Genomic DNA, 25,499 nt, shown 5'->3' with positions numbered 1-25,499 from the left:
TCCCTTCCCCGCAAAAAAGTTCTGTTGGAAAAAACCCTGCAAAGTTGGCTAAATTGTTTTATGTCTGGCGGAACTCTGTATGTGCAGAAATGCAAAGAAGAAGTTGTTCCAGTGAAATGGGACTTTGAAATGATTGGACGATGCGGAGATGGGGGCAAAAGTCGGAGACCGAAATGAAGAAAAGGTAGTAGAATAACAGAGGCCCTTTTTCAGATTACCGGAGAAAAATATTGTAGTCAAATGAAATTAAATATAAGCAAAGGAATGAGAATGATAAAGTCATGTAATACAGGGTATATTTTTTGGATAAATATTACAGTCATACCTCGGGTTACAGACGCTGCAGGTTGCGCGTTTTCGGGTTACGGATGCGCCGAAACCCGGAAGCACCGGAATGGGTTACTTTCCGGTTTCGGCACTCGCACATGCGCAGAAGCATTAAATCGCGCTTTGCGCATGTGCAGAAGCGCCAAATTGCAACCCGTGCATGCACAGACGTGGTGCTGCAGGTTGCGGACCCTGCGGGTTGCGAACATGCCTCCCGCACGGATCACGTTCGCAACCCGAGCGTCCACTGTACATTTATGGCAGCTAATGAGTGATTTTAATAGAAACATCATGGAATTTAAGGATGGGAAGTCATCAAAATCTTATGGTACGGAAATTGAATTGAACTTGATAAATTGTTTGAAAACTAATAAAAATATATATTTATTTTTTTTTAAAAAAAAAAAAGGAAGAGGAAGGAGAGCCCAGCAGCAGTAGCAGACTTTGAGTTTTAAAATTTCAGCGCCTAAATGACACCAAACTGGCAGGGGTGGCTAACACCCCAGAGGACAGGATCACACTTCAAAACGACCTTGACAGATTAGAGAACTGGGCCAAAACAAACAAGATGAATTTTAACAGGGAGAAATGTAAAGTATTGCACTTGGGCAAAAAAAATGAGAGGCACAAATACGAGATGGGTGACACCTGGCTTGAGAGCAGTACACGTGAAAAGGATCTAGGAGTCTTGGTTGACCGCAAACTTGACATGAGCCAACAGTGTGACGCGGCAGCTAAAAAAGCCAATGCAATTCTGGGCTGCATCAATAGGAGTATAGCATCTAGATCAAGGGAAGTAATAGTGCCATTGTATTCTGCTCTGGTCAGACCTCACCTGGAATACTGTGTCCAGTTCTGGGCACCACAGTTCAAGAAGGACACTGACAAACTGGAACGTGTCCAGAGGAGGGCAACCAAAATGGTCAAAGGCCTGGAAACGATGCCTTATGAGGAACGGCTAAGGGAGCTGGGCATGTTTAGCCTGGAGAAGAGGAGGTTAAGGGGTGATATGATAGCCATGTTCAAATATATAAAAGGATGTCACATAGAGGAGGGAGAAAGGTTGTTTTCTGCTGCTCCAGAGAAGCGGACACGGAGCAATGGCTCCAAACTACAAGAAAGAAGATTCCACCTAAACATTAGGAAGAACTTCCTGACAGTAAGAGCTGTTTGACAGAGGAATTTGCTGCCAAGGAGTGTGGTGGAGTCTCCTTCTTTGGAGGTCTTTAAGCAGAGGCTTGACAACCATATGTCAGGAGTGCTCTGATGGTGTTTCCTGCTTGGCAGGGGGTTGGACTCGATGGCCCTTGTGGTCTCTTCCAACTCTAGGATTCTATGATTCTATGAAATTCAGCTGACCTCCACCTCTTGCCTTCTGTCGTTCGCCATTGTTGCAGCGTCCCCCACGGCTGCACCGGCTCAGTTTGGCGCCCAGTGTGGGAGAACCACTTACTCTCTTCTAAACCCGCCTCTGCCATTGGGTGGATGGCATGGGGCCTGGTGCCGATTCAGACCGTTGGCTCATCCAGTTCCATGCTGGACTGCACTGGCTGGCAGCAACTGGTCTCTGGGATTTTTGACAGGGAGTCTGTCTCCCTGCCCAACTTGCAAGTGGCTGTCCAGGGGCCTTCTAGATGCAAAGCAGCTGTTCTGCCACAGAGCTGGTCCACCCAGCTATGCAATCCCATGAGCCTCTTTGAGCTTGTTCTAAGAATTCGAAGGTCCCAAATATAAAATCAACATTCGAAGCAAACACATGCATGAGTATATAAACCACGTGTCTGAAATACTACAGGAGAGCAATCCTGAAGTCATTTTGACTCTCAAATTGACCTCAATATATTTCTCTGCAAGGAGGAAGGAAATGGGAAAGTTTTCCCCTTCTTGCTTACAAATCCTGCCTTAAGGGCACATTTGTGTATGAATAAGGTGAGCCTGTGACCTGGATTCAGGAACTAAAAGTATTTACCATAACAAAAGAATGGCCAGGCTGCCCAGGTAATGCAATCAGTGACCATTATCAAGTATCCTGGCAGGCAGGATTTCTGCTGTAGACCGCCTCCTTCTGTGATGTATGTATGATGTTTTGGGGGGTGGTCTTGGGCTACAGGGTGGGAAATTTCAAAAGTCTATATAAGGGCAGGCACACCAATGTTCTGGGTTCTCTCCTTCTTCCTGTGTGTGGTGAGTGAGGACCCTGTTGCAACAGTTTAATAAAGATCAGGCTTACTCAGCCCAGTATATCTGAAGGAGCGTCTCCACCCCCATAATTCTGCCAGGCCACTGAGGTTCAGCTCCGAGCAGTGGCGTAGCGTGGGTTGTCAGCACCCGGGGCAAGGCAAGTAATTTGCGCCCCCTAACCCATGGATTTGCGCCCCCTAACCCTAACCCCCAGATGTTGCGCCCGCTCGCCACATTTCTGGCGTGGCCAAAGAGTAGACGGCAATCCACCTGTCTGCCTCTCGCCGCCTACCACTTCAGGAGGGCATCAGGACGCGAAGCCATCGGAGGCGCCTCTGGTCACTCCCCCTGCAGGGAGAGTCAAGCAGGACCCCACGCACCCCGCCCCCTAAAGCCTTTCCACGCTCGGTAAGGTTGGCCAGAGCAGCGCCCCCGCTCCACCCCCCCTCCCCAACGCCGGACACGTTTCCCTTCTCCAAAGAGGCAGCTCCCTGCCACCTTCTTGGCCAGATCTTCGCCTCCAACATCTGGCATAGCCATGACTCTCTGATCGCACGTCTCTCCACCCCCGCCGCAGGCACACAGAGTGCGCCGCTCCTGATCCCCAATTTTGGCCTAAGCTGAAAAGGGCACATTGGATCACCCCTCGTCCTGGGGCCCAGCTGAGCCCCTGGGTGCCCCCACTGCCGTCGGCAGGATGAAGCCTTTGGAGAAATTTCTGAAGAAGCAGGGGTCTCACTTGGCTGCCCGGGCTGGCCCTGGGAGTGGTAGGCAGCTGCCTCGCAGGCAAAGCGTCTCCAAGATCCTGCTGCCCGGATTCCTCAAGGAGCCCCCCCGAAGGAGGCACGGACACTGCTGGCGATGGGCGATGGCTGGAGTTGGGCCCCCCCGATTCCTCTCTGCGCTCCCCAACGTCCTTCTCCTCCGAGGAGCTGTCCCCAGGCGGTGGCGGAGGAGGCGAAACCCAGCTCAGCCGGCGTAAATCCCCTTTGGAGAGAGAGAGGGGTGGAGATTCTTCCCTCCCCACCTCTGCGCCCAGCAAAGTGAGGCGCGTGCCCTTGGCCCCCACAGGGCTTTCCCCAAGCTGACGAAGCGTCCCGGCTTGCTTGCAGTCTGAATCTCTCCTGTTTCCTCTGCCAGCCCGCAGCCTCTGCCTCGTCTCCTTCGCCTTTGCCACTCTGTGCACCCTGCGCGCACGCGCCCTATTCGCCAGGCAGCCTCTCACAGGGTTGTTGTGGGGATTAGATGAGTGCTAGCACGTGGGGGAGACCAGGATTCGAATCCCCCACCCAGCTCGCTGGGTGACTTGGAACTAGTGGCGTAGCGTGGGGGGTGCAGGGGGGCCCGGCCGCACCGGGCGCAACATCTGGGGGGGGGGCGTGCTCGCTGTCTCCAGAGTCGCCGAAGAGCCTCAGGTGCAGGCTGTAGCAGAGCCCCATGTCTCGCGGAACCAACGAGCTGTGCGCGCGTCCGGGCTAAAGGCGTCCGGCAGGCAGCGGCCCTCAGCGCTCCCCGCGCTCCCCGCGCGTCAGGGCCGCGGAGGGCGCGCCAGGCAGCCCCTCCTCACAGCCCCGCCGCCGCCGCCGCTGCTGCAGCTGCTGGGCCATGTTGCATTTTCCTCGCCTCTCTGCCCTCCTCCTCCTCCGGGCAAGCGGCGGCATTTGGGCGGCAGCGCCAGCGGCAACTCGCCTCAGATCACCTGACATGGACCCGCCGCCGCCGCCGTGGCTACCTTACCGTAAATACCCCAGCCCAGGCAGCAGCAAGAAGAAGCTGGCAGAGGCGGCAGGTTAGGGGTTAGGGGCGCAAATTACTTGCCTTGCCCTGGGTTAGGGGCCGCAAATTACTTGCCTTGCCCCGGGTTAGGGGGCACAAATTACTTGCCTTGCCCCGGGTTAGGGGGCGCAAATTACTTGCCTTGCCCCGGGTTAGGGGGAGCAAATTACTTGCCTTGCCCCGGGTGCTGACAACCCACGCTACGCCGCTGCCTGGAACGCATCTTTCTGGCCTAGGAGCCAAGCCTCAAATCCTCTCTGGCGATGTTATTCCTCGTTTGTTTACAACCCCAGAGGACAAGAGCCTGGTTGGGTGTGAGTTTGCTGCTGGCCTGTTTGCTGAATGGGCGCCTGCGGTCTTTGGCGTGGGTGGCAAGGAGGAAGGCAGCCCTTATGACCATTGAAGGAGACGTGCGGCTGCTCAAGAAGCTGGCCGGGAACTCAAGCCCTCTTCCCTGAAAACCCACTTCTCCGTGGGCGCTCAGAAGTGTCGCCGGCAATTATTTGCTTCCCATTAAACAGACGCCGGGTGGCCATCTGTCCTGGATATTTCCGTCGAGATTCCTGTGTTGCAGGGAGCTGAACTAAGTGGCCCTTGACAGTCCCAACTCCGCAATGCCATGATTAACTGGAGGTTTTTAAACAGAAGCCGGAGGGCCACCTGACGTAGAATCACAGAATCGTCCAGTTGGAAAGGACCGCAAGGATCATTCAGTCCGACCCCTTGCAGTGCAGCAATCTCAGCTAAAGATTCCCTGGCTATCCAAACTCTGCTTAAAAACCTCCAGAAAAGGAGATTACACCACTTTCTAAGGGAGTACGTTCATCAGAAAGTTCTTCCTGGGGTGGCCTAAACCACTGAGCCTCTTGGGCTCGCTGATCGGAAGGCCGGCAGTTCGAATCCCCGCGACGGAGGGATTGTTGCAACAGTTTAATAAAGATCAGGCTTACTCAGCCCAGTATACCTGAAGGAGCGTCTCCACCCCCATCATTCTGCCCGGACTGAGGTCCAGCTCCAAGGGCCTTCTGGCGGTTCCCTCGCTGCGAGAAGCAAAGCTACAGGGAACCAGGCAGAGGGCCTTCTTGGTGGTGGCACCCGCCCTGTGGAACGCCCTCCCATCAGATGTCAAAGAGATAAACAACTACCTGACATTTAGAAGACATCTGAAGGCAGCCCTGTTCAGGGAAGTTTTTAATGTGTGACATCTTCGTGTATTTTTGGTCTTTGTTGGAAGCCGCCCAGAGTGGCTGGGGAAACCCAGCCAGATGGGCGGGGTACAAATAATAAATTATTATTATTATTATCATCTGGCTGGCCACAGCAAGAACAGGAGTGGGGATTAATTGGGCCATTGGCCAGATTCAGCAACTCCTTTTAGGGAAACCGGAGATTTTCTGCCTCTGAGCTTGCGAAACTTTTGTTGTTGTTGAGGACTGGCATCGAAAAGCCTTGTTGAGGCAGGCTTCGGTCTCTTTTCAATTAATATTTAGCATGGATATCTACGCTATATATATTTACATGTATGATTTCGCCGTGCTGACTTCAATGCTCTGACTTTTCAAGATTCGGCTTGCTCGTCGCAACAAGTTTCGGGGATGCGCTAGGTTGCAATGAATAAACAAGTCCCCTTTGTGCCGTCATGAGGCTTAAGCTATGTGCCAAGCCGCTGCGGGTCTCCAGGGGCGAAGAAGACAGCTTTTGTTTTCCCAGCTCGGGTTTAATAACATCTAAGCTGCCGTGATTCAGAAGGGATTTTTTCCAGCCCAGAGAGAGGATCAATTCCATAGGTCTGCCCCCAATGACTCACTCTAGGAGCCCAAGGCCCTGACTCAGAGGGGCTGGATCCTGCTCAGATAGGAAGAGATGCAACTGCTGCCCGGCAACACATCTGGAGCAGGGGAAATGCCACCACGCCTGTTTAAATCCCCTGCGACGCTTCTCCATCCATTCTCATCAGGGGGAACGTCAGAAATTAGAAGGCTACAAAATTTTGCACAGCGCAAATTTAGTGCATAGAGAAAAGCTTTCTCTCTCTCTCTCTCTCTCTCTCTCTCTCTCTCTCTCTCTCTCTCATGACACTAGAATTTGTGGACCAAGCTGTATGTTGGAGGATTCAGGACAGAGAAAAGACAGTCCTCCTTCACACAGCACGGAGTTAGACTATGGAACTCACTGCCACAAGAGGCACGGGTAGCAGCCAACTTAGATGGCTTTGAAAGCCAAATTCATGGAGGAGAGGGCTATTGATGGCTACTAGCCATGATGACTATCAGACCCTCCAAGTGACCCTATATTTGAAGGACAGTCCTAGATTGACAGAAGCCATTCTGTTTCTGATTTGATCCCGAAATGCCCCACTTTCCCTTAGGGCGACCCTATTTTCATTTGTGAAAACCCTATGCCCTGCTTCCACAGATAAAGGCAGTATGATCCACGCGACGGTCACCTCCAGGCTTGATTATTGTAACTTGCTCTACGTGGGGCTGCCCTTGAGACTGACCCAGAAACTCCAGCGGGTGCAGAATGCCGCAGCGAGGCTCCTCACGGGGTCCTTGCCACAGGATCACATTCATCCAGTGCTTTTCCAGCTGCACTGGCTCCCAGTGGAGTACAGGGTCAGGTTTAAGGTGCTGGTTTTGACCTTTAAAGCCCTATATGGCCTAGGACCCTCATACCTATGGGACCGCCTCTCCTGGTATGCCCCACGGAGGACCTTAAGGTCCACAAATAACAACACTTTGGAGGTCCTGAGCCTCAAGGAGGCTAGATTGGTCTCAACTAGGGCCAGGGCCTTTTCAGTACTGGCCCCGACTTGGTGGAACGCTGTGTCACAAGAGACTGCGGGACTTGACATCTTTCCGCAGGGCCTGCAAGACAGAACTGTTTTGCCTGGCCTTGGGTTTGGTCTCAGTCTGACCCTTATGTTTCCCTCCCCTTATGGTTTTGATCTATGGGCTACTTTTAAAATGAGGCTGCATTTTAAAATTGTGTTTTAACCTGTATTTTAATTTGTCCCCCCCCCCATTATGTTTTTACTCTGATTTTATTGGTGTTAGCCGTAATGAGCCTGGCTCTAACCGGGGAGGGTGGGGTATAAAGAACATTTATTATTATTATTATAAACACTTCTGAACCCCAGTTGCTGGAAACAGTAGGAAGGGAGAGGGCTCTAGCGGTCGAATCCTGCCACAGGCAAATGCTTGGCCCCTGTGAGAAGAGGATTGTGGACTAAATGGGCCGCAGGCCTGATCCAGCCGCCAGGCTGTTCTTGTTCCCCTTTGAGAATGGCAGCAAATGTGTTCCAGTGTCAGGGTTTGCCCCTCTGCAACCTTTCTTCCCCCCTGGCCTACAATATTTTGGCTTATCCTTCGAGGATCTCGCCTGCCGCATCCTGTCCAGATGCGCTGAGGTCCCCGGGGCCTGCGAGGTTCTTGGAATTCCATTCCTCCAGGGAAATATTACAGAAACCCATTTATGGCTGCTCTGGGTCAGGAATTCAGATGATGCAAGAAGAGGCAAACGTATCGCTTCCAGAGGACGAGGCAGCATTCCAAGCGCTTCAGGAAGAAAAGGGCAAACGGGGGGGGGGGGGGGTTCAGCACACCACACACACACACACACACACACACACTGACAGCACACCACACACACTTTCTCTGATCTTTGAAAAAGCTCCTTTGCCTGCCAAGGTTTCAGCCGCCATTTAGAAAGCAGTGGAGACAAACCAGAGAAGAGCCTTGGATCGGGTCCATTTATTTCCCCATCTCCCACAGCCATCCCTGTCCTAAGCCAGGGCCGCTCCAGACTGCCATGTTTGGGGTCTGTATCTTGCAACATAGGATTGACACAATAACAGGGCACTACTAGTGGATTTTGCCGACAAAGGTCCATATAGTTCAAGCTCTGGTTTTCCCAGTAGTGATGTATGGAAGTGAGAGCTGGACCATAAAGAAGGCTGATCGCCAAAGAATGGATGCTTTTGAATTCTGGTGCTGGAGGAGACTCTTGAGAGTCCCATGGACTGCAGGAAGATCCAACCTCTCCATTCTGAAGGAGATCAGCCCTGAGTGCTCACTGGAAGGACAGATCCTGAAGCTGAGGCTCCAATATTTTGGCCACCTCATGAGAAGAGAAGACTCCCTGGAAAAGACCCTGATGTTGGGAAAGATGGAGGGCACAAGGAGAAGGGGACGACGGAGGACGAGATGGTGGGACAGTGTTCTCGAAGCTACCAGCTTGAGTTTGACCAAACTGCGGGAGGCAGTGGAAGACAGGAGGGCCTGGCGTGCTCTGGTCCAGGGGGTCACGAAGAGTCGGACACGACTAAACAACTCAACAACAGCAAATTCTGCAACATATGATTGACACAATAACAGGGCACTACTGGTCGATTTGGACCGGACAGTCCGCACGTCGTTCTGCCATTATTACGATTATGACCTGGGATTTGAGAAGAGGGAAACGGCGGCTGCCCATCACAGTAACCTGAAAACCACGAACTGATCATGCTCGCCTCTCTCTTCTCCGCCTGTTCTGGGGAGAAACAAACCCCAGTCCCTGGCTTAGCATTATGTCCGAAACCAGCAACATTTGTAGTTTGCCCAAACAAAACCACGGAGATAAGTCAAGGTTCGAGTTTGTCTTCCGGTTGACAGGTAGCTTGCAGACCCTCCAAGTTTGAGGGGGAAAGTCCCTGATTTACAGAAACTGTCCCAGTTTCTGATTTGATCCTGGAATGTCCTGCTTTTCCTTAGGACATCCCTATTTTCATCGGAGAAACGTTGGAGGGTATGGAATGTTGTTTAGTTGTTTAGTCGTGTCCGCCTCTTTGTGACCCCCTGGACCAGAGCACGGCAGGCACTTCTGTCTTCCACTGCCTCCCGCAGTTTGGTCAGACTCATGTTTGTAGCTTCGAGAAGACTGTCCCACCATCTCGTCCTCTGTCGTCCCCTTCTCGTTGGGCCCTCCATCTTTCCCAACATCAGGGGCTTTTCCAGGGAGTCTTCTCTTCTCATGAGGTAGCCAAAGTCTTGGAGCCTCAGCTTCAGGATCTGTCCTTCCAGTGAGCACTCAGGGCTGATTTCCTTCAGAATGGAGAGGTTTGATCTTCTTGCAGTCCATGGGACTCTCAAGAGTCTCCTCCAGCACCAGAATTCAAAAGCATCAAGGCGATCAGCCTTCTTGATGGTCCAGCTCTCACTTCCATACATCACTACTGGGAAAACCAGAGCTTTAACCATACGGACCTTTGTTGGCAAGGTGATGTCTCTGCTTTTTAAGATGCTGTCTAGGTTTGTCATTGCTTTCCTCCCAAGAAGCAGGCGTCTCTTAATTTTGTGGGTATGGAATAGGATGTTCCTATTTTCATCAGAGAATTGTTGGGAGGGGATGTCTATATTTTCATCGGAGCAATGTTGGAGGACATGAGATTGGCACCCGCCAATCAGAAGACAGGGGTTGTAGTTTGATTCCCCCCTGCGCAAAGTGGGCCCGATTCACTCGCCCATGATAGCCCTCGGTTTACAGTTAATGGCAACGTGAAAAAAATCATGTCATATTTTCTGTTTTCTCAACCTCCACAGACTTTCGCATGTGACAAAACAGAGCAGCGGAGACTGTAGGATTTCTGCAGTCATCAGTTCCATAGAAAGCAATGAGTAAACAGAGACTGATATTTTAATATCCAGGAAATGCATACATAAACAACCCTTTTCTTACAGGAACCCCTTTTGGTTCCACTCCGTGTTTACAGTTAAGACGTTATGCAAACGTGAGAGGGGGAAAAGGTACAAGAAGCGGGGTTCTGTTTTGCCATCGCAGCCTTACGAGAACATCTCTGGAGCGGTGAGTCACGGCACACGAGTCACCTGAGAAAAAGAAATCAAAACAAGAGAGCGCAAGCAATTTCAAAACCGAAAGTCGTCCCCATGCCTTTGCCAGGGAGGCTCAAAGGAGAAGAAGAAGCCTTCAAGGTGCTCCCTGTTTGATCGCTGTGACCCGGGACCTTCACTTTTGCAAAAGGGCATCACAGTCTTCCCTGCACCTCGGACTGTACAACCAAGAAAATGAGCCTTATTGGCTGTTAGGCCAGGAGGCTGTCCTTTGGCCTCGGTGACTTCTTGGTTGCAGAGACTCCAAAACAGCTTTGCTCAGCTTTTTCCGCCTCCTCCTTCCCGCTAGGCCTCCTCTCGTGATTGGGAAACGAAGGCAGCGGTAAAACCACCAGCAGCAACAGAAACCCTGTCACTTGATCCTCTGTGATATGGCAGCAGTTCAGCCAATCGGGACCCTTCTGTGCGTCGCAGCGCAGGTTAAACACACAGAGAGACACACTGCTTCCTTTTGTATCCCTTTAAGCGCTTTTCCAGGGACGCGCTGTGGTCTAAGCCACAGAGCCTAGGACTTGCCGATCAGAAGGTCGGTGGTTCGAATCCCCACGACGGGGTGAGCTCCCGTTGCTCAGTCCCTGCTCCTGCCAACCTAGCAGTTCGAAAGCACGTCAGAGTGCAAGTAGATAAATAGGTACCGCTCTGGCGGGAAGGTGAACGGCGTTTCCATGCGCTGCTCTGGTTCGCCAGAAGCGGCTCAGTCCTGCTGGCCACGTGACCCGGAAGCTTTCCACTGGCTCCCTCGGCCAGTAAAGCAAGATGAGCGCCGCAACCCCAGAGTCGGTCACGACTGGACCTAATGGTCAGGGGTCCCTTTACCTTTAAGCGCTTTTCCAGACACTTTGGGTGCTTCCGGGAAGGCATGGATTATGGCCTGGGTGCTCCCCATGCAAGAAAACATTTCACACATTTATCCTTTCTGGGGGAAATCCAATACTGTGTGCCCATTTCACAGAAATGTGCGGCTACAAGCTTGCCCCTTGTGGGGGAAACCCAGGGAAGGCTCCGAGCGCCTGGCCTTGGCTTAGACACTGCTGAATTGCGAAGCTCAAAACAATTAGCCTACGGGGAGGGTGGGTTGACCGGCAAATCACTTCCTCCTTGGCGTCACTTGGCGCGAGAGGTCAGCCCTGGTCCCTGGAGGTCAAGCATTGAAAAACAGGAGAACTCTTTGCCTACAGAGTAGTGTGGAAGTCTTAGTTACGCCAGGGACTTGCATGGAATTATAGAATCATAGAAATGTGGGGTTGGAAGGGACCCTGAGGGACATCTAGGAATCTCAGCTCAAGCATCCATGAGAGATGACTGTCGATCCTCTGCTTAAAAATCTCCAAGGAAGGAGAGTCCACAACCTCCTGAGGCAGTCCATTCCACTGCCAAACTGCTCTTACTGCCAGAAAAAGGTAAAGGGGCTGTTGCTGTGATCTAAACCACTGAGCTGCTTGGGCTTGCTGATCAGAAGGTCGGTGGTTCAAATCCCCGTGACGGGGTGAGCTCCCGTTTCTCAGTCCCAGCTCCTGCCAACCTAGCAGTTCGAAAGCACACCAGTGCAAGTAGATAAATAGGTATCGCTCCAGCAGGAAGGTAAATGGTGTTTCCGTGCGCTCTGGTTTCCGTCAAGGTGTCCTGTTGCGCCAGAAGCTGTTTAGTCCTGCTGGCTGCATGACCCAGAAAGCTGTCTATGGACAAACACCGGCTCCCTTGGCCTGAAAGCGAGATGAGCGCCGCACCCCATAGTCGCCTTTGAATGGACTTAACCGTCCAGGGGTCCTTTACCTTTACAGTCAGGAAGTACAAAATAATAATAATAATAACTATTCCCCTCACCCAACAACTCCCCTAAACAATAGGTCTGCCCAAGAGTTGTTGCATAGGGCAGTGGTTCTCAAAAGCTGTGGTGTGCTCGTTTGATGTGACAGGAAAGCATGGCAGGAAGATTCGAGGACAAACAATATTATATTTTGGGTGTGATTCCTGTTCTTATGCAGCTGCATTGTTTTATTATACTTTCTGGACGTCCTGTGATAATATTGGAAAGCAGTTATGTTTTATGTTATAAATCAAGCACTGCTGGGAGTTGCGTCTTTTTGTTTTCCAGTGCATTTATCAATACAGTGTGGTGTGAGCAATTGTTCATTCCGAAAATGTGGCCTGGAGGAAAACCCCATAGAACCATTGCATTTGGGCGACAGAGCCCTCTCACCCATGTCAGTTGTGCAAACCTAAAGTTTTGGGATGTACTTGAATCTATCCCACAAAATACCTGTCGAGTCTGGAAGTACCCGGAGACACTGAACCAGGGCAGAATTCCTTCTGGGATGTCTGCACAGGCCAGGAAAAAGTTGCTCCCTCTGTAGGAAGGTCCTGGGATTTGCCCAGACGGGAATGACAGGTGTCATCATGAAATAAAACTCCCTCTTCTGTGTGAGGTGGGGGGACCCAGCTCAGTCGGCACCATAACTGGAGGAGGGGTTAGTGCCAATATCAGGAGTGCAGCCACCCAGCGCTGCCCTTTGCTATTTAGGGTGGCGCTGTGGGTTAAACCACAGAGCCTAGGGCTTGCCGATCAGAAGGTTGGCAGTTCGAATCCCCACAACGGGGTGAGCTCCCGTTGCTCGGTTCCTGCTCCTGCCAACCTAGCAGTTCGAAAGCACGTCAAAATGCAAGTAGATAAATAGGTACCGCTCCGGCGGGAAGGGAAACGGCGTTTCCGTGCGCTGCTCTGGTTCGCCAGAAGCGGCTTAGTCCTGCTGGCCACATGACCTGGAAGCTGTACGCCGGCTCCCTCGGCCAATAAAGCGAGATGAGCGTCGCAACCCCAGAGTCGGCCATGACTGGACCTGACGCCATTTCCACACCCGAAAACCAGGACATGTCAGAATTTCCCTGACAAATGGCAAGCCTAGATATGTAGAACGTTAGTTTGTGCCTAAAGCTGCCTTTTAAGTTTGTTGCTGACTTTAAATTGGGGGAGACATTTTAAAGGGTTGCTTTTAACTGTTTTGGAAACTAATTTCCTTGCTACGTTCTCAATGCAAACCACCCAAGGGTTTTTCACAATCAAGCTTAAGCCACAGGTAAGATAGGAGAGACGGCTCCCAAACTGCCACTTTTTTTTTGTGGGATTCAGTCGCCCTCCAGAAAAGTCAAGCTGCACAGTCAAAGCGGATCTAGAGCTCTTGTGCAACGAACCTGCTTCTCCCACAAAACTGGACTGTTTGCGGTAAGGAAAGTGATGGGGAAATCCGCCAGGGAGTGTAGGGTGATACAGTTGGAGGTGACTGTGAAACTCACTGGGTGCCCTTGAGCCAGTCAATGTTTCTCCACCTGGCCTACCCAACAGGGCTGTTGTGAGGCTAAAATGTGTGGGACCACATCTGCCACCACTGCACACCTACGAAAAGGTGATACAGCAGCCAGGCTCTTCCTACACCCTTATGGAACCTGCTGGTCCAGGGGCAGTCTATCTTGATTCCTAGGTTTACAGGAACAGAACGCTGGACCAAATGGACCCCCCTTTTTATCTGACCAAACAGCCTCTTCTTACGTCTCTCTGGAGCACACACCCCCTCACCCAAACCCCTGCCCAGCTGCTGCCAGCCTGTGCTGGCAAAAAAAACGAGATGGCCCAGCACTGCCACAACTCAGGCTGAACTCTCCCCCCAAAAAGAGGGGGTGATGCAGTGGGGGGGGGAGCCCAGGCAAAAACACCCCTCTCGAACCAGGCCTTTTGGCTTTTGACCACCTGTGGCCTTGGGGTGATGTTTCTAATGCAGGAATTGGCAATTTGTTTTAGCTGTGGGCTGGTCTCAGCGGCCGCTCCCAGTTCCCAGTCTAGCTGCTGCATTCTGGATTAGTTGTAATTTCCGGGTCGCCTTCAAAGGGAGCCCCACATATGGCCTTTTAAGCTGGAGAGGGGGGGGGGTTATTGTTTTCTTTGTTACTACATGATTTTTTTTTCTTTCTATTGCAAGCCGCCCTGTGACCCTCGGATAAAGGGCGCTAAAGAACGGCAATAGATAAGATAGATAAATAAAATAATCTTGTTATCCCCTGACCTTCGCCCGAAGGCACCCAGGCCGGGTTACCACATTAAAAACAAGATTGGGAAACAATCTGAAAGTGGCCATATGTCAAAGAGGACACTTTAGTGGCGATTCCTGCATCGCAAGAGAGGGTTGGACTCGATGCCTTCCAACTGTAAACTTAGAACAGTGTTTCTAAGACCTAGAACAGTGTTTCCCAAATTTGCGTCCCCAGCTGTTGTTAGACTACAACTCCCACCATCCCTAGCTAGCAAGACCAGTGGTTAGGGCTTTCCTTGAAGAATGGGAAAGGTTGTGGAATGAAAGCATAAAATTTACAGCCTGCAATGCTTTGAAAGAGAATATGAGGAAAACGATGTATAGATGGTATATATCACACCAGTGAAATTAGCTAAAATGTATAAGACAAATAATAAATGTTGGAAATGTAAAGAAAAAGAAGGAGCATTTTATCATATGTGGCGGGAATGTAAAAAGTTCTGGGAAATGATATATAATGAGATTAAAAAGATGTTGAAATATACATTTTTTTAAAAAAACCAGAAGCATTTTTACTTGGTATTATAGGTCAGGACATTAATAGGCAAGATGTTAAGTTGTTTTTATATGCAACAAAAGCGGCAAGAGTATTGTTAGCCCAGAAATGGAAACAAGAAGAAATTCTGACGAAAGAAGAATGGCAGACGAAATTAATGGACTATGCAGAATTGGACAAAATGACAGGAAGGATTCGAAACCTGCAGGACCAGAGATTTACAGAAGATTGGAAGAAGCATATGAATTATGTGAAGAGCAACTGTAATCAACAAATTACGCTAGTAGGACTACAAGAAGTTTTGTAAGGAGGAATATATGAAGTGTTACAAAGTAGAAAAAAGAGATGTTGGTTATGAGTTTGAAATGTGATAGGGAAGATAAGAAATGCATACTGAGAGATAAAATTTTCAGACAGGATTGATGGACGTCAAAAATTTGAATAAGAAGTAAAAGTATGTTTAATTATTGTTGAAAACGATATGTTAAAAAAACTAATAAATATATATATATATATAAAAGAAAGAAAGAAAGAAAGTTAGCTAGCACTGCTTTCCAAAAACAACTGGAGAGACCCAAGTTTGGGAAACCATAAAAATGTGGCTTGTGCCCGTTTGTTTCTGTAGGTTGCCCTGGCAAGAACAAGCGGCGAATAAATGTCCTCTCCGTTTCCTGCGCGCTCCCCCTCGGCCCTCTTTCTCTTTCTTCCCTGCTCCCTCTCCCCCTTTCTGGGCACCCGCCTTCCCTGCAACCTCCAGCTCCGGCTGCCGCGTCTCCGCCCCATGAGCTCATCGTCAGCCCTTCATAAAAGGCGCAGCCCCGGCGCTGCGCTCTCAGCTTCCCCGCGTGAGACGCGACGCGCGCAGCCCAGCAAGTAGCCTTACGCGGCGGCGCAGCCGGAGCCCCAGCCGAGAGCCCCACGTAGCGCGATGAGCTCCATCTTGGACGTCAACACCATCTTCCAGGTACGCGCAGCAGCGCGGAAAAGCCGCGGAGGGGCTGGGGACTGTCTCCTAGACGAAGGAAGAGGATGCCTTCCATGAAAGAGAAAAGCTTTCAGCGCGCGGTTTGCATTGCGTTTTTGGTTCCGGGCTTTTTACGCAGCTTCGCCCCGCGCTTCTGGCAACTACTTTTCGCCCTCTTTCCTTCCCAACCGAGGTCGGAAAGGAAGGTCGGGTGTTCCCCCGCTGCCACCCCTTCCCTTTCCCCCCCTCCTTTCCGTCCTGTCCCTCTGATACCGAGTCGCCAAATTGGGTTTGGACTTTCCAGAAAGACCCGAGATCCGGGAACGGTTACGGGAGACTGGAAAGAGTCCTGGATTTGGCTGGGATATTTTGGCTCCTAGGGACTTGATTGTTGGAAGGGATTTTCCTGGCAGCTCTGTGGGCTGGTGTAACCTTGGAAGTTAGAAATATATTTGTGTGTGTGAGAGAGAGAGATATCCCTGGATCAGACAGGAACCTTTCCCTCTTGAGATTGCTGGTCGCCGGATAGTAAAACTTAATGATCTCTTTCTTTACTGCTTAGACCTAACTACATTCCGGGCTGGACCGGCCATTTTTCCTGCCTCCACCCACTGGGTGTCATTTTTATTTTTTAAAGTGGACGCCACTTCAGAGCTAGGAGGAAAGAGGGTGTCCTTTTTTTGACTTTCGGGTAGGAAAATTTCTTTGGGGCGCTGCGGTTTCTTGTTGACAGCACCCGTTGCCTGACCTCCTTCTGCCAAGACAGCCCGGGACACATTTTCCATACAACTGGTGGTGTGTTTATTTCAGAGAGAGAGAGATTTTGTGTGTGTGTGTTTTAAAGTAAGATGGTTCTTTTGGGCGTCTAGATTTCCTTGTATGACAACGCAAAAGAGTTAAAATCCTGGCAAGTGTTGGGAATCCGAGTTTCCCCCCCCCCCCCGCTCTCTAATGTGGCTCTACTCTGCAAAGCACACCCATTTTGAACCCTGGATATCTCCTCCCCAGCTCTCATCCTTACCTGGAAAATCTTGCCGAGGGGCTCCAGTTATTTTGCAGGATTCCCTTTCTGATTATCCTGCTTCTATTGAGGAAAAATACGAATCTGAGAAATGTGGTTCAGAGCAGACCTTTCTTTTGAGAGATGGAAGGAACTGTATAGAGGCAGAGTGTTGCCTGTTTGGCTACTTTGTTTTGGAGGGGGGTTGTTTGTGCCCCCCTTCCTAGATTCTGCCCCACCCTGCTCTCTCCAAATTGAATTGGGTGGCGGGTGGCTCAGAAGGGAATGGGAGGGGACAGGAACATATTTTTTTTTGCTGGCTTACTTCCTGGAGGGAGGAACAGCGCTTTTTTCTAGGTCAATAGTTCTGCTTCTTCTTTTCTTCCTCCTTGGCTGGGGCTGTGAAATCAAGCAGGCTTTTGTGTGTGAATGCTATAAAGCACTCCGACTTCAGATTTCACAAGCTCTTTCCTTAAACTGCAGCAGTCCAGGATTGGTGCATGGGTTTCAGTTCTGCAAAAGACCCAGGAAATGAAATTCTGTAATTGACCTGCACAGAGTCGCTGCAGCAGTTTGAATTTTCTGTGCAGAATCTGTAAGAAGAGTTCTAAAAAATAATACTTGGTATATAATGGAGCAGTCTGGTGCTAGATTAGGTCCCAACAATTAGGATTTGGGGTTCAAATCCCCCGGGTGACTTCAGACCAATGACTTGCCCTACTTTACAGAGCTGTTGTGAGTATAAAATAGGGAAAATAGGGAGAGGGACAAGAAAAACCACAGTTGAATCAAGCAAAACATTTATCTTTGTTGAGAGGGTGTGACATAGTTTCCTCTATAGAAAAAAACTGAATGGGCCTGAATCATTTGTTTGTTGAATGTATGTTTTGCTGTTGTAACATGTCCTTGGGACTTTACGGTGAGAGTTACACAGGAATTTTTTTAAATAAACAAGCAAGCCTCTATACGTCTGATTTTGTTTCCCGGTAGGCTGTGCAAATCGTAAATAAAGCAAGTTAGTTTACAACCTGCCGATAAAGGGTTCGTTCAGTTGGGAGCCCAAGAAGGCTTTGGCTAGATTGAGAAATTGAGGAATTAAAGTTTTTGGGTTACGTGGAATACTTCGGGCAGATGTTGAGTGAAGGTAAATTTCCGCAATTAGTTGGAGGTGACATGTTTTCAGTCCCATAGCAGAAAATGCATTAAGCAACAGCCCAGTCCTCTGAAGCAAGGCCCACATCAATGGGAGCAGCCTTGCGACCACGTCCACAAAACCGGATAATCCTCATGTGAATGTCAGGCGCATCACATGTGCAAAAGCCTTCTCTACCTCTGTGTGAGCAAGGAAATCTCTTGCATTTTCTTGAAGCCTTCTGCGAACCCTGCAAAACAGATACTTTCTTTAAAACAGAACCCCAAATTATTCCTCCTTAAAATGTGCATGCCATGAGAGCCTTTTGGAGCAAGAGGGCCTCTTATTTCAGGCCTCCCTGGTCTAGAGAGTCTTTGCCAAGCTGGTGCCCGCCAGATTTCTTGGGCTACAATTCCCATCAGCCCCAGACGACACCCCTGCTAAATTAAATAGAGCACACCCTTCCGGAGAGGCAGGAAGGAACGAGGGAAGGTTCTCCCATCCTGGGATGAGCTGTCAAACTCAGAAGCTGTGTCGGCTGCTGGGCTACGTGAGGACCGGTTTGCAGAATATCTCCAAATATCTCAAAATGAATTCGAGAGAATCTGCACCCACAGCCCATTATTGTTGCATGCGTCACCCCCAGTTCACTGAACGGCACAGATCATGCCAGTGAAAGATTGAGAAATAGGTGTTGATTCTTGCCACATCTTGATAAGGGGTCTTGTGGCTTGGATGATTAAGGAGCAGATTTGTGAAGATTAACAGGCCAGGTGGCAAAACAGGGGGAAGTTGTTTTTCAAAGTTTCTACTCCTCCAGATTGTAGATATAGGTGGAGCCTGGTTTATATTTGGGGAAGAACAGGACACATGCTCAATCGTGTTCTCTTCCCTTGTGATCTCACACACTTTGAGAATTTAGCCCCAGCATTTTAAAAGCAGGGTCTAGTCATAGGGTATATTTTGCCCAGTTTTCCATATTACAGGTTTTGGCCAATAGGGTGTAAAAAAAATTCTCATTTATCCCCCCCCAAAATGTTTTAAAGCAAAGACTTCTACCAGGGACACTGCTCTTGTTTTGATTGGTTTTAATAAATCCTGCAGCTTTGGAAAGTATTGATAAAAAAAAACAAATAAACAGCGGTTAGCCTCCTGAAGAAGGTCCATTTTTATTTTTGACAGCACATGCAAGTTTAGTCTGACACCTGATTTTATACATTTTATGGCCTCTCAGTCCCAGATAAGTCTGGGGCAGCTTGGGTTTCTGTAAGCGCCACTCGGGAAGTGTGTGTTTGTTGGTGCAAGATGAGGAAGGGCCCCCTCTATTTTACCTTATTTATTTATTGCAGTTATATACCCTACCCTTTTCTTCCAAGGATCTCAAGGCGTCGTGTACACGCTTCTCTTCTTTTAAATCCCACAACAGCCCTGTGAGGTAGGTTAGGCTGAGAAAGGCAGCAGCGAGCTTCACGCGGCTAATTGGGCATTTGAAACCAGCTCTTGATCCTAGATACTCTCACCATTGCACCACACTATTCCTAATAATGTGCAACTCTGGATATTTGCCAGAAGGTGAAGGGGCCCTCGAGTGTAGGCGTGGGGAACAGTGAAATCATGTGGGAACGCAGAAGAAAAATTGAGTCTTCATCCTTTCTGTTGCTCGGCATTCGTTTCAAGTTTCTAGATCTCATGGTTCAACAAAGTCTGTTTCCTGGCTAGAGATCTTCCATTGACAACCTTCCTTCCCTTTGCACGTGTGTTTCCACTGCTAGCTACTTGTCAATCTCTCCCCCACCTTAAAAAAAGATGCTTGCCACTTCCTGGGGGCAGGACTTCCTCTTCCTGTTTGTCAGGCTCCTGCCACTCATCTGCCGAGCAATTCCTGTTTAGCAAATCTTTCATTAGACTGCCTTACCTGGGCTGCACCTGGGCTGCCACCTGTCTCAGCCGTGTCCTGTCCAGCCTGTCTCCCTTGTCTCTCCTCAACCATCTAAGCTGAGATTGCACACTCTGTGGAACCCGGGCTCTCCACGCAGGGGGTTGGACTAGATGACCCTCAGAGATCCCTTCCAACTCAACAACTCTATGATTCTATTTCATTTAGAAGACGGGAGTGTTCCCTTGTTAGTCTTTTTATCAATGCTGTTTTGCAGCTTTTGACTTTGGGACGCTTTGAGGCGTGGCCCGTCTAACGCCAAAGTCCACAGACCTGATTCAAACTTGTATTTTTTTACCCAGAGAGAGAGAGAGATTTCCATTTAAAATGCAAGGCATCCGAATTGGAACGGCAGGTCCGAACGCAAACCAGTGGCTTCAAAATGCCAGTAAACTGAATCCGCAAATTGTTCCTCGCCCTGCAAACTTGGGAGGCTGGTTGAGCTGGAAACAAATTGTTCCTGCGTTGCGGGGGGGGGGGGTTGGTCTAGATGACTTTGGGGGTCCCATCCAACCCTGTGATTCTGTGCTGCTATGAAATGAGGCAGCCCTTGTCTGCGCCCCCTCGGCTCAGGAGCTCACGGGGTTTCCCCATATTGGCATCTGGTACAAAAAACAGGATATTGGACTATAGATGCACAAGCTTGTGGAACCTCCAGCTCCAGTGGCAGTCTATCCTGATTTCTAGGTTTGCTGGGGTATTTGGCCATGGCGAGAACAGGAGCCAGATGCTTCCCTGCCTCCTTAATTAGCCCAGACAATAGCAGAGTGATAATGTGCCTCTAGTAGGTGAAAGGCTTTCTGGGCTCCCACAACCCTCCCTTCCTTCCCTCTCTTTCTGGCTCTCCGCAGTCAGAGGAGCAGCTGTTCCCCCTCCAGCTCTGGCGCAGGCCCAGCGTTAAAAATAACTGCGACCCAGCCCACCGCGGCTATATGAAACTGCCTGACGTCACCTTTTCCTGCTCCGCAGCGAGGCCCGCTCTGCTCTCAGAAACCTGTTCACCCTTCCCCAGCGCCTCCACCTCCTTCTCTTCCGCCAGCTGCCTTGTCGCGGCAGCCAGTGTGATGTAGAACTAGGGTCTGGAGACCTGGGTTCGAATCCCTGCCCTTGACCGTGAAGATTATGGGCCAGTCACTCTCCCTCCCAGCCTAACCTGCCTTGCAAGGCCGTTGTGGGGATTAAACGAGAACCAGCTATGCCACCTTGAGCTCTCTAGGGGAGGGAAAAGGTGGGAAAGAAATGAAATTACTAGTATATAATTTTTGACGTTCTTGGAGAGAGGGGCGAAGGATTGAGGCTGAGCCTCCTTTGAAATCTTGATTGTATCCCATAGCAGCCATTTCTAGGGCAGGATCTCAGGGGGGACAATACTCCCAGGTTTTTGGTCTCCAACACACTTCTGGCATCTACCTGTGTTTGTAAACTTATTTATAGGCTGACTTTGGGGACCGAAGAAGCACAGTGTTTGGAATTTGCCATCTCTGCCAATTGGGAATCATTTGATCCAGACTGTTTTCACACACCTTGTACCCCACCCTGCAGAATTAGTTATATCTTATCTGCACAATCAGAACGAATTACTGGCACCAAAATGCCTTGTCTGAGCAGGAGCAGTTGCCGTTAAGAAAAAGCAGTCAAAATAGCCCAGTATAATTGTGGGCTGTCCCTGGGGCCAAGTGACTTTCCTCCTTCAATTCCTCAAAGTTCTTAACTTAGCTCAAGGTTGTCATCTGAACTGATACTCAATCAGAGTCGTTCCATCCGTTGAAAATTAAGACTTGCCCCAAAATGACAACCAGGCATTCCTCAAACCCTTCCACCTCTTACTCAGACTTCCACCTCTTACTTGGGTCCATAGAATTCTCTATTATATGCCTTTCCAATTGTATCTAATATTATATTTACCATCTTTCCCACTGTTTCTACTAGTTATCTTTACAAGAGTCATTCTAGCCCAGTCAAAAAAATTTAAATCGCCGCAGTAATCTTCCAGATATTTTTAAAAATTTACTCCAATTCTTGTTGAATTTTGGGTACTCTTGGTCTCTTAACTGCCTGGTCAGCTTGCGCATCTCTCCATATTCCATCAACTTCACTTGCCAGTCCCTTTTCGTTGGAATTTGATCTTCTTCCCAGTTTTGTGCTAACGACACTCTCGCCGTTGTGGTGCCGTTCATGTTCATGTTCATGTGGTCAGCTTTTTCGTAGGGGAACAGGAAATCTCAACGCTGTTTGTCCTGCTCCCCTGATGGCGGGGAGGACCCAATGGGGCCCCGAGTCAGATCTCGCTGTCCCAAAATATTGGGGGGGACTGAAGCCCCATTTGCCCGTCGGGGTGCAGGAAACAGCCACGAAAATCGTCCTGCTCGCCTGGTGGCAGGACAGATAGATGAAGCCTAGCAGGACCCCTGCTCTAGCGGGACACTTAGGGGGCTAGCCTAGTTCCCACTGGCCACACGCCACTGCCCCCGGGGGTCATCCGTTTCAACCCCCTGCAATGCAGGAATCTCGACTGAGTCCTCCATGACAGACGGCCGTCCATTCTCTGCATAAAAATATATCACAAGGCAGCAGCACCGAAAGCTCACGCCTCTCTCTTTCTCTCCCTGCAGAACCTGCGTAACCTGTCTCTGAGCGAGGACCAGGACATGCCCTCCTCGCGCCGCGACTCCGCCTGTTCCCTGGACACGCCCTACAGCAGCGGGGACTCCTCCCAGCTGTGGCCGCTTCGCAGCCACTGGAGCCCTGGCTCGGAGCAGCAGTTGCGCCCCCTCAGCGAGCCCGCCCGCCGCCCGCCTTTGCGGCCCGACCGCTCCATTAGCCTCATCGAGGGCAGCAAGGCACTGCCGCCTCCTCCTCCGGGCTTCCCTCCCCTCAAGCTGCCCTCGCTGGCGGCGCCGCCGCTCTCTTCCCGCTACAAAACGGAGCTGTGCCGCACCTTCAGCGAGACGGGCAAGTGCAAGTACGGGGCCAAGTGCCAGTTTGCCCACGGCGCGGCCGAGCTCCGCACGGTCAGCCGCCACCCAAAGTACAAGACAGAGCTGTGCCACAAGTTCTACATCCACGGCGAGTGCCCCTACGGCTCCCGCTGCCACTTCATCCACTCCATCGAGGAGGCGCAGGCCTCCTCACCGTCCTCGTCGTCGCCGCAGCTCCTGCGCCAGAGCGTCAGTTACTCCGGGGTGCCGGCCAGGAGACGCTCTTCCCCTCTGCACGGCGTCCCCGACCCGGCCTCCTTTGCCCGGGCGCCGTCCGTCTCGCCACCTCCGGCCCCGGCCGACCTCCTCTCCCCGACATTTGGGCACCTGAACTCGGATCCCATCTCTCGCTTCCACACACTGGGGGAAGCCCTGGCCATCCCGACCTCCGGGGGGTGCTGTTTGTGCCGCTGTGGCAAGTCAGCCAGCTTGTCCGGCCCTCTCCAGGCCCATCACCGGGACCTCTTTTCCGCTGCTCCGGGGACGCCGACCTCTGCAGCCACTTCCGCCAACCTGCCCCGGACCCCTTCCTCCAACTCCCTCTCCGACCCCGACTGCTACAGCAGCTCCAGCAGCCTGAGCGGTTCCGACTCGCCCGTCTTTGACTTCCACGCCCCCAGTGGGCCCGTTGGGAGCAGCAACCGGCTGCCCATCTTCAACCGAATCTCCGTCTCCGAGTGAGCCTCGCGGCGCCTTCGCCGGTTTGCGGATTTATGCGGGGAGTGATTTGTCACTGCGCAGGTGTAACGTATGACCTTCCCGGTTTGTGGGGCCTGTTCGAACCACCCTCTGGACTCGATCCCCCGGAGTTGTCGCTGCTCCGGGGTGCTCAAGCCGCACGCAGGACTTCCTGGTGTTTTGCCGTGTCCTTTTCGCTGACGGAAGAGGGAGAGGAGAGCGCGAAAGAGGAGGCTGGAACCCTCCTTCCCGTCTCCCCTCCGTCCAAATGTGCCTGGAAAACGCCTTTTAAAAGAGAGAGAGAAATGAACAACAACCCAAATTGGTTCTGGTTTGTTGCGTTTACCCCACAAGTGCCTTGTGCAGGCTCAAAGGGGGCGCAGCCCCCCAACCCAATACGTCAGGGGCCGAGAGTTTCACTTGCGTCAAACAGCTGGTAGTTAGTGATGTGATTGGCAGGTGACCACAGTGAGCCTTTGACAGTGGGGCAGGGTCCCCCACCCTCTGCTTCCTCACCTGGGTTTTGCTCTTCCCCACCCTAGTGACCTCTGCCCCCCCCCCCAGCACACCCTTTTTAGCATGACAAACCCACCACCAAATCATTTGACCCACCACTGCAGTGGAAACCGCAAATTGGATGAAACAGGATGATTGGAGAGAGACTAAAGAGAGAGATTGGTGATGGGCGGGTTTGGCTCCCTGGCCGCCAGTTGCCGACCCCTTACAGAGCTCTGCCTCCACCTCTTAAAACTACGTAGAAAGAGGGAGAAACAGTGCCTTGCCTCCGAAAGTGCCATGTTGGTTGGGGCGGATAAAAGCCGAAAGTGCGAGGCTTATTATCCCAACTGTCCACCTCTCTTGTGTCTCTTTCCCCCTTCCTGTGAAATTTTGCTAATATGGGGTGGCAGCTAGGAGATCTCTCCCCCCCAAACATTCCTTCATCCCTCCCCAGTCTGTGGTTTTGCTGTGGTTTGGGGGGAGATGGAGATAATAGACACATTGGAAGGGATTCCATGGGTCAATCTAGCCCCTGGCATTCCTCTTGCCTGTTGAGCATCGCTCCTCCAAACCCCAAGCTGCCCCAGATATCTCCGCAGTGGGGAAATGGAGCAGTTCCGCCCTTCTCGTCGCCCTCGCTCCAATTTTGTATGTAGCAGATTCACACTTCCTCTCTGGGAAGGGGGAACAGACGACAAGGCGGCGGTTGGAAATTGGGCAGAGGTGCAATCGTGACGATGCTTCCTCTGCCGGTTTCCTCGTTTATTTATTTTTTAAAATTAAAAAAAGATATATATCTGGTTGCTTCTAACATACTGTGAATGCCTGGACCTCGCTGCCTTAATGGGCAACCCCCTTCCCCTCGCACACAAACGACAAGGGGCTGAGAGTTGGGTTTAAAATAAAATCAAAAATCAAAATAGCATTGGCCCCTAGCATGGAAGTTGGAGGAGCCTTGAATTTTTCTGAGATTGCAAAAGAAGAGACTCTGTGGTTTTCTGTCTTTTGGTGGAAGGGTGGAAAAAACCCACCTGGGTGTGTCTTTCTGTTTCACACCCATATTTACACTGATCACTAGGAGCATCAAAGGATGGAGATGAGGGGCTAAAGGGGGACTGAGCAGCCATGAGGGGGGTGGGGTGGAATTCTTAAACTTTTATATATATAAAATGTTGATGCTAACTACCTGCGTCTAATTATTGTGGGGAACGTATGTGTCTGTGTGTATTTTTATTTCATTTAAAATGAGCCCTCAATGTTTACCTTGTAATACTGCGATAAGCGGAAAAAAAAAACCAAAATGTAAACTATTTATAGACACTTTATTTATTCAAACAATTTTATATACTATTTATCTTTTTTTGTAATATTCCAAAATAATATATATATATATATATATTTTCGTGTTTGAAATATGGGGAAAAAAGAGAACATTGTGCTAAAATTTAAATTGTTTATGGGGGGGGGAAATATAAGTTTGCTACTTTCTTCGCTAGGGGAAAAAAAAGTTTGCTATTTCTTTTCTCAACGTGAGAATTTCAGATAAAAAAAGCAACTAAT

General features: G+C 50.4%; 1 protein-coding gene and 1 long non-coding RNA gene across 2 annotated transcripts in view; one reads left to right on the top strand and one right to left on the bottom strand.

The window, feature by feature from the left end:
* LOC307221429 overlaps nt 1–25,499 on the bottom strand; it is a 295,540-nt gene that overhangs the window by 233,261 nt on the left and 36,780 nt on the right. The gene's annotated exons all lie outside the window — the stretch shown is intronic.
* Nucleotides 15,576–25,399, top strand: ZFP36 (ZFP36 ring finger protein). The gene is made up of 2 exons (XM_079987980.1): nt 15,576–15,717; nt 22,398–25,399. The coding sequence occupies exons 1-2, from the start codon at nt 15,682–15,684 to the stop codon at nt 23,442–23,444; spliced, it is 1,083 nt and encodes a 360-aa protein (XP_079844106.1). The 5' UTR covers nt 15,576–15,681; the 3' UTR covers nt 23,445–25,399.

The sequence above is a fragment of the Podarcis cretensis genome (genome assembly GCF_951804945.1).
Source record: "Podarcis cretensis genome assembly, chromosome: 8".
Lineage (NCBI taxonomy): Eukaryota > Metazoa > Chordata > Lepidosauria > Squamata > Lacertidae > Podarcis > Podarcis cretensis.
This window is presented reverse-complemented; position numbering and strand designations above follow the sequence as displayed.